This window comes from Periophthalmus magnuspinnatus, chromosome 17 (genome assembly GCF_009829125.3).
Source record: "Periophthalmus magnuspinnatus isolate fPerMag1 chromosome 17, fPerMag1.2.pri, whole genome shotgun sequence".
Taxonomy (NCBI): Eukaryota; Metazoa; Chordata; class Actinopteri; order Gobiiformes; family Gobiidae; genus Periophthalmus; species Periophthalmus magnuspinnatus.
Genome location: NC_047142.1, coordinates 24,127,246 through 24,142,856, shown reverse-complemented (window position 1 = coordinate 24,142,856; position 15,611 = coordinate 24,127,246). Strand labels below are relative to the sequence as shown.

General features: G+C 39.5%; 3 protein-coding genes across 3 annotated transcripts; 1 reads left to right on the top strand and 2 right to left on the bottom strand.

Moving 5' to 3' along the window:
• Window positions 1–192: 192 nt before the first annotated feature.
• LOC117385769 (WD repeat-containing protein 48-like) lies at window positions 193–6,141 on the top strand. The gene is given in 23 exon segments (XM_033983096.2): window positions 193–251; window positions 907–1,047; window positions 1,136–1,235; window positions 1,432–1,539; window positions 1,542–1,611; window positions 1,694–1,776; window positions 1,779–1,792; window positions 1,888–1,935; window positions 1,937–1,990; window positions 2,101–2,133; window positions 2,135–2,246; window positions 2,249–2,325; window positions 2,507–2,581; window positions 2,809–2,911; window positions 2,995–3,092; window positions 3,176–3,283; window positions 4,188–4,284; window positions 4,364–4,459; window positions 4,542–4,647; window positions 4,739–4,826; window positions 5,010–5,086; window positions 5,157–5,349; window positions 5,417–6,141. Coding segments are annotated over 23 exon segments (2,025 nt in total). The 5' UTR covers window positions 193–203; the 3' UTR covers window positions 5,513–6,141.
• A 315-nt stretch (window positions 6,142–6,456) lies between these two features.
• gorasp1a (golgi reassembly stacking protein 1a) lies at window positions 6,457–9,880 on the bottom strand. The gene is given in 10 exon segments (XM_033983095.2): window positions 6,457–7,937; window positions 8,042–8,185; window positions 8,262–8,370; window positions 8,480–8,618; window positions 8,691–8,821; window positions 8,904–8,990; window positions 9,114–9,269; window positions 9,272–9,319; window positions 9,409–9,489; window positions 9,732–9,880. Coding segments are annotated over 10 exon segments (1,377 nt in total). The 5' UTR covers window positions 9,795–9,880; the 3' UTR covers window positions 6,457–7,518.
• A 644-nt stretch (window positions 9,881–10,524) lies between these two features.
• csrnp1a (cysteine-serine-rich nuclear protein 1a) lies at window positions 10,525–15,217 on the bottom strand. Its single transcript, XM_033983094.2, has 5 exons — window positions 15,085–15,217; window positions 13,138–13,336; window positions 12,029–12,291; window positions 11,641–11,943; window positions 10,525–11,502 (listed from the first exon to the last, which is right to left on the bottom strand). The coding sequence occupies exons 2-5, from the start codon at window positions 13,307–13,309 to the stop codon at window positions 10,660–10,662; spliced, it is 1,581 nt and encodes a 526-aa protein (XP_033838985.1). The 5' UTR covers window positions 13,310–13,336; window positions 15,085–15,217; the 3' UTR covers window positions 10,525–10,659.
• Between the last annotated feature and the right edge of the window lie 394 nt (window positions 15,218–15,611).

Below are 15,611 nucleotides of genomic sequence, written 5' to 3'. Positions count from 1 at the left end.
CTTCCCATTGAGGAAAATAATTCCCTGACAGGAACACTTTAAGTTAATAGTATTGTGTTTATTTAGAAGGGTAAATTAATGGTTTATTGGTGTTGCGTGTTATACAGTCTACGGTTAAAACATCATTACCCACAAATCTCAGGTGTGCGTGTTTTCTTTTTTTCCGGATGTAGCATCACATGAATTGACTGTCAACATGCAAGATGGCCACGCATCACAGGCAAAATGCTGCTGGGCGGAGAAAAGTGCAGGTGAATTTATTATTGGTCATTGTTTGTACATGCCAGACGCGATATTTAGGACGGGATCTTTAAAGTGTCATTTAAAAAAAGTTAGGTCACATCAAAAGCCTGTCTTATCAGACGGAGCTGCTCTTATGAGTCATGACTTCAACCGGCTAACCTTAGCTTAGCTGCGCTAGCATCTTGGCTAACCCCGGACGAATAAATGTGTGATTTTTATTCACTATTTCTATCTTATGGATGTAGGGCAATTTTATCCTATTGTTGCTACCATGTTTGTTTTTCTGCTTGAGCGATTGTCGCAATTTCATTGAGCTTTTATTTTTTTCCTCGGTGCTAAAATAAGATTAGCATGACTATCTTGGCTCCGTCTACTTGCTGGAGTAATATACGCTCTCCGTGGTTCTGGGCAGACTTCAAACCCCAAAAGTTGGTGTTTGATATTTGTCATCAACTTGTGTTGCGTTGTTATAATCACATCTAGTGGCCCTGTGTTTTACGTTTCCTGCGCTCACTCTTGATCTCATCAGAACCCAAAACACTGGATGATACAATTTTCCCTTTTGGCAAGCTAATGATGACACTAAAGTTCAATGTGCCATCAGTTCAGACTATACGTCGGTAGTGGAGATGTGTCTGGCTCACTGACCTCTCTGTGCCGCAGGTGTCTTATGTTATTAGAGATGAGGTGGAGAAGTACAATAGAAATGGGGTGAATGCACTTCAGTTGGACCCAGCTCTAAATCGACTATTCACAGCTGGACGAGACTCCATCATCCGGATATGGAGCGTTTATCAGCACAAAGTAAAGTATAATTTTCCTGTCACTAAAGTTGTGATCTGCCTAAAGACTAGATAAGTGGTGTATTATTTACTCTTCTTTTGTATTGCAGCAAGATCCATACATAGCTTCAATGGAGCATCATACAGACTGGGTCAATGATATAGTATTGTGTTGCAATGGAAAAACATGTAAGTTGGAAAAAAAATGTAATTCTTACAATATACTCTAAAATTGTGTATTATTTTAATGGCTTCTTATACCATTTTGAAACATGGATAATTGTACCTAACCTTAAAAAAATAAAATCTTGGATTGCATCATGGGATACATGCTACTGTCGTTTTTTTAATTAACTTACCTGATTGATTTTTTTCATGTTGTTTTAGTAATATCTGCTCATCAGACCTACTGTTAAAGTATGGAACGCACACAAAGGTTTTTGTATGTCGACGTTAAGAACACACAAGGACTACGTGAAAGCCTGGCATACGCTAAAAGACAAAGACGCTGTGGCCTCGCAGGCCTGGACCGGCAGATCTTCCTCTGGGACGTGAATACCCTAACAGCACTTACTGCTTCCAATAAGCACTGTCACCAGTGAGTGCAGAGCCAACATCCAGCTCATGGCATTTATACAGTTTGTGTCAATTTACATTTTATTTCTTTGTCTGTTGACAGCTTCCTCACTCAGTGGAAACAAAGACTCCATCTATAGTCTGGCAATGAACCAGATGGGCACAGTTATAGTATCTGATCCACAGAAAAGGTTTGCGAAGTGAAATACATCTTTTTATCCTCCTTCCTCCTTTTCCCACCTATCTATCTGGATTGTGCAGTTATATTATGACTGGATTCTTTCAGGTACTCAGAGTCTGGGACCCACGAACATGTGCAAAACTGATGAAGCTAAAAGGGTCACACAGACAATGTTAAATCCTTACTACTAAACCGTGATGGCACTCAGGTAAAATGGTTATGAAAAAGTGGCTTTTATCATTGTATTGCTGTACAAATGTACAGCAATGTAATGCAGTACATGCAGATATTTGTAACCTCTCTGTCTTTTATTCTCAGTGTTTGTCAGGTAGCTCTGACGGGACTATCCGACCTGTGGTCCCTTGGTCAGCAAAGGTGTATTGCCACGTACCGGGTCCATGATGAAGGTGTCTGGGCTCTGCAAGTGAATGAAGCATTCACACATGTGTATTCAGGTGGCAGGGACAAAAGATTTACTGCACTGATCTACGTAACCCGGACATCAGAGTGTTAATCTGTGAAGAAAAAGCTCCCGTACTGAAAGTAAGAGTTTAGTCTTCCACTGATCCTAAAAAGGAAAGCCCAAAATACAGAAACTGCTGTTATTGTTATTGCCTGTTTATGAATTAGTGAGATATTTTCAAATGCCAAATTTACTAATTGTCATTGTGTTTCTTATTCATAGCTGTAAATTCAACTTTTGTGTCTTTTGTCTTTTGCTCAGATGGAACTGGACAGATCCGCTGACCCACCGCCAGCAATCTGGGTCTCCACCACCAAGTCATCCGTTAATAAATGGGTAAGCATGCATGACATGTTTGAGATCCCTGCACTACTGCAATAAAGCTGCTGGAATCCACTGTTTACAGAGACTAGTTCCTGTGACCTCACCTAATAATATTATCCTTCCCCATTTCCATTCACTCCAAGTATATTTAACAGATAAACACAAATCAGTTGTTTATCATTTCAAATTGCAAACAACATTAAATTGTAATTTATTTGCAAATGTACTTTCTAATATAGTCTTTAAAGGGAATGCACAACTTCAGATCATCAGGAGAGTATGACAATGACTGCAGTACACCCCTGACACCTCTATGTACACAGCCTGAACAAGTCATTAAGGGTAAGTGTGTTTTTAAAACATAAGTGAAATTGATGGTTATATTATGTTCTGCAAGCTTATTTGAACTATGTCTGATTTTGAAGGAGGTGCCAGTATTATCCAGTGCCACATTTTGAATGACAAAAGACACATACTCACCAAAGATACCAACAACAATGTTGCATTCTGGGATGTCCTAAAGGTAGGGTTAGCTCGGCGTGTAAATTATAGTTGTTTTTGCATTGTTTTTAGCTGTCTGGCTTGATTGCCTGTTTTTTTCCCCAGGCGTGCAAAGGTGAAGATTTAGGCAAAGTAGAATTTGATGAGGAGATTAAAAAACGCTTCAAGATGGTCTATGTGCCAAACTGGTTCTCTGTTGATTTGAAGACTGGGGTGAGTAATTTCTGCTAATACATTTAATGGGAGAATCTCAACCCTCAGCCTCCCCAGTAAGGTCCATTCCAGTGTACTGAAGAGGAGAATTTAAGCGATAGTCAGATCTCAGATTCAGGACGAGCAGTGTGGTTTTTGTCCCAGTCGCAGAACACTGGACCAGCTCTATACTTTCCATCAGTGGTGCTCGAGGGTCATGACACCTTTGTGGATCTGGACAAAACATTCCGACCATGTTCCTCGTAGTATCTTTTGGGAGGTGCTTCGGGAGCATAAGGTCCAGGACCTTTTGCTAGTGGATGTCTGGTCCCTTTATATCTGGAGCAGGAGCTGTGTTTGCATTGCCAGCAGTAAGTCAAACCTGTTCCCAGTGCATGTTGGACTGTGCCAGGGCTGCCCTTTGTCATCGGTTCTGTTCATTGTATTTATGGAGAGAATTTCAAGGTGCAGTTGGGCCAGATAGGATCTGGTTCAGGGACCACAGGATCTCATCTCTGCTGTTTGCAAATGATGATACCCTGATGGCTTCATTGAACTAGGACCTGCAACATGCACTAGCGCGATTTGCAGCTAAGTGTGAAGCGACTGGGATGAGAATCAGCTCCTCCAAATAGATGCAGCATCTGCAGTGATGTGGTCATTGCACCGGACTGTTGTGGAAAAGAACAGCTTTGCCTTTTGACTCAGCTCGGAGGGATTGTCTCTCAGCTGGCTTGGGAACGTCTTGGGGTCTCACTGGAGGAGCTGGAGGAAGGGTCTGGGGTGTGGGAAGTCTGAGAGTCACTGCTTAGACTGCTGCCCCTGCAACCCAGCCCCGGATAAGCAGAAGAATATGGATGGATGAACATTTAATCATTTCAGTCTGCAAAAATGCAATGCTAACTTTAGCTTTGTGCATGTGTAGATGCTCACTATCACACTGGATGAAAGTGACTGCTTTGCTGCCTGGGTATCAGCAAAAGATGCTGGTTTTTCAAGCTCTGATGGATCAGACCCAAAGTGTATGTAGACTTATGAAAACATTCTGATATAATGTAAAACCCTTGTGAAGTTATCACTTCTTTCATTGTATTTGTGCAGTGAATCTGGGAGGATTATTACTTCAGGCCCTGCTGGAGTTCTGGCCCAGGACTCGTATAAACCCAATGGATGAAGAGGAGAATGAAGTTAACCACGGTGTGTGCTATGTGCTTTTTTGCACTCAGGCAAGATAGTTGTAGTTCCGAAATATGGATCTGAAGATGTGTTTTTGCTGTAGTGAATGGTGAGCAGGAGAACAGGATCCAGAAAGGAAATGGATACTTCCAGGTGCCACCACACACACCAGTTATCTTTGGAGAGGCCGGAGGCAGGACTCTATTTAGGCATGTGTAAACAAAAATGTATTTAGTTGTTTATAGATATTTATAAAGATATAGTTCAGTCTCACACCTTCACTTACCCTGTTTGTTGCAGATTGCTATGTAGAGATTCGGGAGGAGAGACTGAATCAATGCTGCTTAATGAGACAGTTCCTCAGTGGGTTATTGACATAACTGTAGATGTGAGTATTACTATTTTAACATTTCAATAATAATAATCCCTCAGAATCCTTTGAATTGATTTGAAATAATACATTTCATTAATATAATTCACAACATGAACACTTCAAATCAAAATAATCTAAATAAATCGCATAACTGAAAGACAAATGTGACATCAAAATATCACTGTTTCTATGTTTCAGAAAAATATGCCCAAATTCAACAAAATTCCATTCTACCTCCAACCCCATTCATCTTCCGGTGCAAAAACTCTAAAAAAGTAAGCTCTTTTCCTTTGGATTTGAAAATAGATATGGAAACTATCTAATTGCCTTTTTTTGTTGTTGCAGGGACCGGCTCTCTGCCAGTGACATGCTTCAGGTGCGGAAGGTGATGGAGCACGTCTATGAGAAAATTATCAATCTGGACAATGAGTCTCAGACCACCAGCTCCTCGACCAACGATAAGCCCGGGGAGCAGGAGAAAGAGGAGGACATGGCTATGCTTGCAGAGGAGAAAATTGAGCTGATGTGTCAAGACCAGGTACAATCAATGCTCTCAACACATTTTGTGTTTGGACCATTTTAACCTTGTGATTTGTTTTCTTCAGGTTCTGGATCCCAACATGGACCTGCGAACAGTAAAACATTTTATCTGGAAGAGTGGAGGGGACTTGACTCTACACTATAGGCAGAAGTCCACGTGAAAAAACATCATTTTTAACAAAACTCTTGTCATTTGCCAATCACCACCTACCACTGACATGTATGCCCCAACCCCATTGTGTGGTCTGAAGTCGCAGTAACTGAGAATCCAGTCAGATTTGTGCGTACAGGACGTGGCTATGGTGTAACATAGGGAACTACAAGATGGGACTGAAGCAGCTAAGACACACCTGGGAGAGAACCGGCCCGTTTTTCTTTTTTCATTTAATTTTTTTTTTTTTTTTTTTTTATAAACATACACCTCTGACTGCTTGTGTTCCTCCTCATTGGTATTTAATTTGAGGTTAGCGTTCGTGTTGTCTGAGAGTATTTATATGCACATGGATGTAGTAGACTGTTCTAGTACATTCCAGAAACTGTCCTTGTTCGAAACACTCCACGTTTCACCAATTCAGGAGTATGTTTGGGCTCCTGGTAGTGTCACAGTTCTTCAGAGCTATTGTCCTGTTTTTGGCCATCATAACTTGAACTTAACCTTGGCTTAGACATGTAATTATTGCAGAGCTTGAACCTCATCGCTAGATGCACATGTCTCTGTCTTTGTTTTTAGCTGTGCCGTTTCAATGGACTGAATGTTTTCTTTTTGTAAATATATGTATAACAATTTTGATTTAAGTGACTTATTTCATTTGCAGCCATTTTATTTTGTTGTACAGTTTACCTAAAGCTATTATTTTTCAACATTTTACGGTCATTATTATAATTAGGATAAACTTGACCTGGTTGTTAAAATATGTTGGTCACAACCTGGAATTTGCAGATTTTTTTTAACAATGTTAGTTGTCCAAGTCATGTTGGCAATTTGGAAATTTAAGATATATATATATATATATCATCAAAATGAATGATGCAAATGTATATTTCATTTTTTTTAATGTAGTTTGATTAGGGATCTACAAAATCAAAGTAATGCCCTTTCAGATCCTTTCAGTGTAAATGTTATGAGGTTATTTTGCCATCAAGAGTGTGCGTAACGCCATAAAGAGAAATGAGTGAGCTTGAATTGGCCAAAAGGATGAGTGATCAGGCCATAACACTGCAATATCCCTTGTTGTAATAATTTGTGAAATATGTATATTTTAGGCATTCAACAAAATAAATTGGAATGGTTTAACAAGTACAGACTTTATCAACATTAAAACTGGTTTCTTGAATTGTACAGAGTTGATGGGTATGAGAAAAAAGCAAGAGACAACCTTATTTGAAATGATTGTTTAACATCAAAGATTTACTCCTGTCGTATCCATCAAACATTTCTGCATCAATTCCTAATAAAACACACAATGAATTTATAAAATATATGCAAAAATATTTCTTATTGTTTTACAAATTAGCACCTACTTCATCAAAACACCAATCCCCTATATCCCCGCTAAAACAGCACATATTCAATACATTAATAAATGTCATATAAACATGCGTCTACTATTGTTTTCAAATAAAATTTCATTCTTCCAGTACTGTTGCATAGTTAACAGTATATTTAAATGTAATGCTGGGACATAATTTAAAAATAGTAAAATCTTAAACAAGTTATGAATGACAAGTTGCTTCTTTGTAAACAAATTACACTTATGTTTTTAGATAGAAAACCACCCAGAGTGCACCATCAGAAACATTAATTGTACATTAAGGTGCAACTGTGCATTGTAGTTATTGTTAATGCATCTTTGGAAACCTTCAGGTCTTGTTCTCTTTAGTGTTTCAGAAAATTATGTTTTGTCACAAATAAAGCTCAGCATTGCCCAGTGGCACACATACATTACTACTTGATAAAACAAAGTACAATCAATTGGATCTTGACCTAAATTGGCAGTAACTTATATAGAAGAGGTTGTTACGTCAGTGTATTCACTCATACAAATATTACTTGTTTTCTGTAAAACTAAGACTAAAATGTAATTAAATGTTACTTATACATTTCCTTGGCTTGCTATACAAAAATACCAAAGATTGTCGAATCTTTAGTCTTTGACCTGATGCAAACTTACTCAAGGGCACATTCTTCTAGTTCACTATGCATCATTGGCTCTGAAGATACCTCACTGATTAAGTTGGGAGGCTCCCCTGTATCATCAACAACCTGAGACACAGAAACATCTGTAGCAGCTTCCTCCACAGTTGGGGCTGGGATGAGGTCCACGGGGGATACACTCGGGGGGTCTTCAGTCTCAATGAGGGGTGCAGTGGGACGTTCAAGTGATTCTGGGGTGGGGCAGAGTGCAACATCAGATGCCTCAAAAAGAGAACTGGACAGCTCTGTGGACTCTGAGAAGAGACCAGAGGGTTCAGATGGTGGAGCAGCAGAATCCATGCTATTACAGGCAAGAGCAGCAGTGAGGTCCATTGCAGCCTGCGGACTCAACTCTGGGGCATTTTGGATCAGTTCACTGTCATCAAGCTCCTCTATACAGAAAAAAACATAATTACAAAGGAATACAAACAACACTACAATGAATAGTATGTAGTTCAGTCCGGTATTGTTTAAAAAGTACTGCTTATTTACTCACCCACACCAGAAATTTCACTGTCCTTTTCCTCGTGCATAGCAAGGGAGGTGTTTGTCATATCAATGGAAGACATAGACAGATCAATCTTGTCTAACAAATCTGCAGGATCTGGAGACAGTTCTGGTGCATAGGTATCAGAGAAGCCTTGGGAAATATTTAAAAACAATTATAAAACAAACTCTTGTTAAATAGAAATTGATACATTAAGATGTCCACTCACCAGGGTCCATGACTCTCTGGATGGGTGGAGGAAGAGGCTCTGTCTGAAGAGACACCTGCTGTAGATCCAATATGTCGTCACTTGGGGTCGAGGGGGCCATCAAAGGAGTCTGTAAATTAGACAAACATTATAAATCTCAAATGGTAATATTGATTCAAGGCCATTTAAAACAAAATCACATTCAGACATTTGTATTTCAAGAAGAATGTAAGCAGTACCTCGGTGTATCCATGATTTGATGGCTTTGAACTTATTGTCTCTTCAGGAACAGTGGTGGGGGTTGGAAGTTCTGGTGTTGGTGCATCATCCTGAACAGGGATTCGGTGCAAGTAACCATAACCAATTCCACAACCTAGACTGGAAAATACAAAAAGGACTTTAAAACAAGTATCTTACATAGTGAAAAAACACTTTCACGACGTGACATACCTGCCCTCCCCACCCCATGCACCATTAGGTGTTACCACCACTTCTCTGCACGTGTCAGTTTGTGTGTTGTATACCATCAGCTTTAATGCCTTTCCTTCATGGGCCTCAATCAGTGAGAAGAAGTCTTCAGACTGAAAAGTTTACCAAAAGAAAATGTAAAAAAAACAAAACAAAACTTTTTTTTAATATTAATTGTCCTCTTCTGGGTCTTACATCTTGTAAAACCTGATCTGCTCCAATGATGTAGTCATTGTGAGGCTGAAGTCCTGCCAAAGCAGCTGGTGACCTGACTTCTACATCCTGTAAGAAATCATTTAATTGTTAAAAAAAAGTTTCAGATTAGGTTATTGCTGAGTATATAGATTGGGTTTTAAATTGGAACTGTTTGCATTCCTAATATTTTTTTTATTATACACTCCTCACCAGTACATGCCAGACATTCTCATTGGCTCCTTGGTAGCTGCAGAAGCGGACGCTGGCTCCAAGCAGACCTTGTCCTCCCCACATGTTACTGGGCACCACTTCAACCTCACGAACTCGCATGGTTTTTGTGCTGTACACTTCCATCCTTAATTGGTCGCGTCCATGTTGGCTTTCAGCACTTCTTTTAAGAGTTCATTCTCCTCATTCTGATTCAAAGCAAAATAAAGAAATAGCAATATCTGAATTAATTTCACTCAAGGTAGCAATAGTATTTCTAAGAATGTTAACAACATACTAGTCTTTTATTATCCAGAGACAAAATAAAGTCGAAGTATGGTAGAAGTCCAGCTTTTTCTGCAGGTGAATTTGGCTGCACCTATCCACAAGAAAATGCATTCAATTTGTGAAACCTACTATAACTGTTTACACAGAAACATACCAAGAAACACATAAAACTATTACATGTGAATATGGAGAATAATGTAATAAAGTAGAAACATTAGAATTTTGTCCTTTAATGCAAAGCCATAAAACAGCGTACAGTATGTTCACTAAGCTGATAAGCATGCTGCTGCACAGTCACCCGAGAGTAAGTAAACATGTATAAAGAATCCTTACACCGTGAACATGGTATCCATACGTTCCTCCTTCAGACGCTTCTGAACTCTGCGATAAACCCATTTCTAGAAGCAAACCTTTAAAATTGTTTTATTTAAAAATATAGATAGGGATACTTTTTAGGACAGAGAGTTGGCAGCCATCTTGTATTCAGTCCAAAACAATCGAGCGTCGTGACGTCGAACTAGGTACGCACACACCATAGCAACCGTATACATAGCAACCAAGTTAGCAACCGCACTGACTGCCGCAAACATGACTAAACAGCTGTGGTTTCCAAGACCATTATTTTTTGCGGGCGTTTTGGTTTTTTCTTATGAAGAATGAATGAATCCCTTTAACAATATCATCTAGAGGCACATTTTAAATAAATAAATATGTTTATTAGAGAAATTCATCAGATGTTTTGAGATAGACATTTCTTTAGAAAAAAAAATCTGCTAATGGAATATCTTGGCTCCTATGGCAAAACAATATTATTTTACAATAAATGTTGAATAATACAATGAAAAACACCAAAATATTTTAAACTAAATACACTTTTTCATAAGTATTTATGTTAATACATATTTACAGTAATTTTTATGCCTATGGTAGACTTTATCATCATTGTAATTCACTGAAAAACTTCAAAACATATATTAAATAGTTGTATTTTCAGTATAAGGCATATAAGGCAACATAGCATATACAGCTCATAAAATATTTAGCCAATTCATTGTCTTTACATAGAAAAACAGCTCATACACAGTCTATAAACGTTTGGTAACCTGGTGAATCCAAATTTCACATGTTTAATAATACAGATAATCCCTGCATTTCTCTGATTAGCTAATCCACCTGTCAATTACTAAGGCCCTTAGAAAAGGAAAAACATGTAGTTTTGGCTGGCCGGGCAACATGTTTGGTGGCTTTAATGACCAAGTATTCAGTCTATAAGACCTATCAGAGACTCCAAGAGGTAGGTGCTGGATTCATCCTGTGGAAGAGAGTCAGAGCTGAATAACTGAAGGTGGTCCAGGCTATCTGAGAGCCTCTGACCCTTAAAGGAGCTGTGTGGTAGCCCAGATGTGTAATCACTGTCAAAAAATTCAAGATCTGAATCAGAAGAAAGGCTCAGGTCCATGTAGTAGTCTCCAGAAGGCGAGGGAGTGTTAGGAAAGTCTTCAAGTGAGTTTTCATCAAGACAATTGGACTGCGGGGACAAACTTAGAATGTCTGTGAATGTGTTGTTATTTGAACAAGGAGGTCCCACGACGTCAGTAGATGTGTAGCTAATTTGGCTCAATGGTTCATTTGTATTTCTAACTGAGTTATTGTCACAAATATTTAAATTATGAGATGATCCCATGTTGTTTTCAGAAAGAGTTGAGAGTCCATTCAGGCTCACAGCATCCAAAGAAGAGCAGGAAGAGACAGTCATGTCACTACTGCAACTGTTCTCCTCCACCACTGGCTGCTCTGGTAATAAACTATATGGACTCACAGTAGGGATAGTGAGAGGATTATCATTGTCTTCCACAAAAGAAAACCCAGAGGGGCGAATTTTGTCCTGCATGTTCTGTGATGGCCGCGTCTTATTGCTGTCCTTCTGAACTTTAGACTGGTCCTTTGAAAATGGAGTTTCGTGTTTTAGTCTCCGCTCGAGCTCCAGTCTCATTATGGTGTGGAAGTGATGAGTGCGCACACGTCTGGAGTCAAACTCTACACGACCCCGGGTGTTCCCACAACCATCCTGACTACAGCCACATGGAAAGTTAAAGCGGTCCACCTGCAACAAATAATACTATTGTAACCAACTACAATAATAGACAATATACTTAGTGAAAACTTTTTAAAGCTAATTTGTCGGAATAGTAAAGAGCAGACATTGTTGAAGGTCTAGGATTTGTTTATTTACACTTCGTACCTGACACTTGATGCCTGCCAGGCTGCATGCACAGCTTTCTGGTTCGCAGAAGCCTTGGCAGTCACAGCCGCAGGTCTCCCTGGAGAGACGGAGTGCGTGGAGCTGCCTCTTCTCCTCCTTGTCAATGCGCTTCACCCCTGCTGCCAAGAGGATCGCCTGCCTCTGCTTTGAAGAGTACGGCTGAAGAAAGCCTCCGCCCTCCAACTCCACACTGTTAATGTTAATGTAGAATTCTTCAATTGGCACTTGGTCTATTGTGAGAGTCTCAGCTTCTGTTTCATTTATGGCCCCACTGGAGATCAACTATAAAAATACAAATACAGGTAAGAACTGTAGCCTGCATACAGTTACATGTAACTGTGTTCAGCCATATATTTCTTCTACTCACTTTTTGTTTCATTTCCTGAAACCGCTCCTGCCTCCGTCGCTCTCTGAGCTGCTCTCGGCGCCTGTGCCGTTGCTCCAGAGCATGTTCGGATACTGTAAAAGTTTGAACCTCACTATGCCTCCTCATCATGCCCAGAGTGGCACCTCCACGACTGGGAACACTGGTGAATCCCTGGCAGCGTGGAAAACTGTACACAGTCACCTGGGCGAAGCACACACTGTTCTGGGCATCTGCAAGTTTTGGTCTCTTAAGGATAGATCTCACTGTAAAAAAAAAATAGAAATTAGTTACATAATGCAGCGGTTGGTGCAGTAAAAATAGTTAAGCAAATATAAATATGTAGTTATAATCAAAGAGGCTATTTTGCTAATAAATACAGTCACCACCAAAACAATAATTTGTTGTTGAAGACTCAATGTGCAGGTTTCTAAATGGCCACTAGGGGACTCATTGCACGAGGCTCAATATACTTTAGCAGTGCATGAACATTAAAAAGAGTAAGTCAAGGCAAAATATGCAAATGGAAATAAATGCAGAATCATTATTAAAATAAAACACAAATATTTTGTGTTATTTACACTAGTTAGTCACTGTTTGATCTCACTGTGTGGTTTCAATAGATTACCTGATGTGCTTCACACAAAAGTGAGGCTGACCTCTCCTTCCAAAAGTCAGTAAACAAGGCAGAGCAGCTGACTAAGCTCATCTCAGCTGCTCCCTCTAGCTAAAAGTACAGGCTACATCACTTTAATGTTTGCCCTACTACCAATGCCTATAATAAAGAGTGAGTATGATTTTAAATGTATCTGTGTCTGTGTGTTATCTCGATAGGGCAATATGATATGGGTTGTTTAAAAAGTCCTTGCAATTCAAATGAATCCCACAGCTCTCTATTGGTCAGGCAAATTATGGCTTCACATCCCAACAGTGTATCTGCTCTCATTCTATTATCTGTAACCCTAAAGCTGTTGTTTTCATATCAGCATGCAGTGGTGCTGTAGACTGATAAGAGACACTCCTATTGAACGCACTGGGTAAAATTAGAAAATATGGTTTGCATTATTTGAAAAGGAAAAGTGGGTGGGGCTTTTAAGTATTTAAAAACTTACGGGGCAAAGTAGCAGGTGAAGGGGGACAGTGAAGGTTAATGTCGAGGTTCTCTCTGTCTGAGTCCCACCCAGAGGAGACGGGGGAAGGGACAGAGGACGCAGGAGACGAGGAAGAGGAGTAGCAGGGGCCCTCATCCAGCTCAGCAAACTTCCTCTTAAGGATGCCCATCATTATTTGGCTCAAGGGTTTTTACACTATCTGTAAGACATAAAGTAGTACATTACGAGTTACACATGTCCAGTAGAGGTGACATTGCATAGATGGAATGTAATTCATGAGAGTTTCAGTTTTTTCAAAACCTTTTTCCAGAGTACATAAATATGGTTTATAAGTGAGGAATAAGTGAGGAAGTGGAGGAATGAGAGGTTTTTGCAGTAGAGTTCTGTGAGCTGGTTGAACCGGTTTTTGAGTTTGTTCAGGATAATTACAGAATCTCTTTCAAAGTGATGTTTCTAAATGTACAAATGTAAACTGATATCCAGGCTTGCATACTACCAGCTGAGCACTCATAAGAGAGCACAGGGAAAAACTGAACAGCTCTTTTCCCCCTCAAGTAATTAACATTCCAATGATTCCTCAAGTTTTTTTGAAGAATGCATGGAAACTGTCCACTCCTGTAATCCCAGTGACACAGTGGCTGCTATTTTTAAATGTACAGTTTAACAGGCAGATTGTATTGAAAATCATTGTTGAAACAGCTTTCTTGGTAAACAACAGTCTTGTTACATAAGACATGTTGGTATTAGCTCAGTACAGTGTGTTACAGTCATATCACTGTAAATACTGTTCTTGTCTAATTTTGCAGAACATTTGAACATGATGTCACAGTTAAAAGCAGCTGACCAGGATTAGGATGGACCCATTCTCAAGTCCCTCTCTGATAAGTGTGCTCCGTTACACAACCAAATGTGTGGAAATAATTGTAAAAACTCCTAAAAATTGTGCATAGTCATAAATCTTGAAAGTAAACTGCATGTGTCAAAAATAATCACTCAGAAATAGAGGTATGCGATCATCCATGGTGCACAAGAAGGGGGTGCTGATTGTCTGTAGTAAGCAAATACTCAGAGCAGCCAGACACTGAGAGTGAGCAACTTCCTGGATCCATCAGCAAATAAGAGGTGAAACAGGAGACACACTCTAGTGCCATTACACTGTTTACAGGGAAAGAGTGAAGTCTCTGCTGCACACGGCCATGGAATTCCTCCTAACCACCAACACAACCACAGCTCTTGACAGTTTCATTTCTGATTTGATCTCTCACTTATGGACGCAGAAATATACATGATATATCAGATCTCTGTATCTAGATTACTGACTGAGGACAGCACAGGACTGTAACCACTGAGAAGTACCATCAATAATTTAAAGCTCAAAGCAGGAAAAGCACATAGGGCAGAGGGGGGCCAGGGAGATCCACTGTAGTAATATGACAGAGCTAAGTGGCTTTTAAATGACTGACACAATTTCTTAGAAAGCACACAATGACAAGTCCTGAATATAAGCAACATTTTTTTTTATTGAAGAGACTCGTTTCCTGTTTGTTAAATACAGTCATTAGAGTGCTGACCTGTTCACCCACAGAGACAGCCTTAAGAAACCTTGTCAGCCACAATCACACTCTGTCCCTAAGCTACATTCTTTGCACTAGGGCTAAACACTGGACACATTTGTTCACACTAAGCAAACTTTCTTTGACAGGACAAACGGACTTAGCAATAAAAGTTACACAAACAGTAGGCGACTAATGCATTATTATAACAAGGTAGTAATAATAATAAGATGCATTGTGACATCAAAACAAACTCAGAAATTATGAGATCACATTTATTCCAAAAGTATCCTGATGATTTCGATTGAACATCATAATAGTTGATTTATGGGTTAAACTTATTGACGGACTCAGAGTATAAGAAACATGAGTTATTTTACCATGATAAACTCACCCTGTAGATGAAGACAGGCAGCATAATACAAGGCGAAGTTTTTAGTGTTATCCTCGAATGAGCCAGCTGAGCATTGTATGTCCCCGTGTGTTTGTGAACAGTAGTACCAGTGTGAACATGAGAGGAGCAGAGGCTGGGACTGCCAAAGAGTGTCGGCAGCACCAAGATAGAGGATTTAAAGGAGGAATGTGTCTCAGTTGTTGTGGACGGACGTTTTCAAACTTCCTTAGCAACTCAGCATATACACACTAATCTATACCAAACAACACGTAAAAAGATAAATATTGTATTGAAGGTAATAAAGTAACTCACCAACAACAGTAGCTTATAAACAGTTTGGAAAATACTCATGGTATAACTATCTTGCCTAGGATAAACACTCTTTGACTCTTTGTGACGCAGTTGACGCAGCCGATGACACACGTAGCGAAGGTAAAGCTGATGAGTGACGCTGCTACTCGCAACCTCTGTCTCACACACTACACTGTAATTACTTTACTTTGAGACTACGTAATAAATCACGGTAG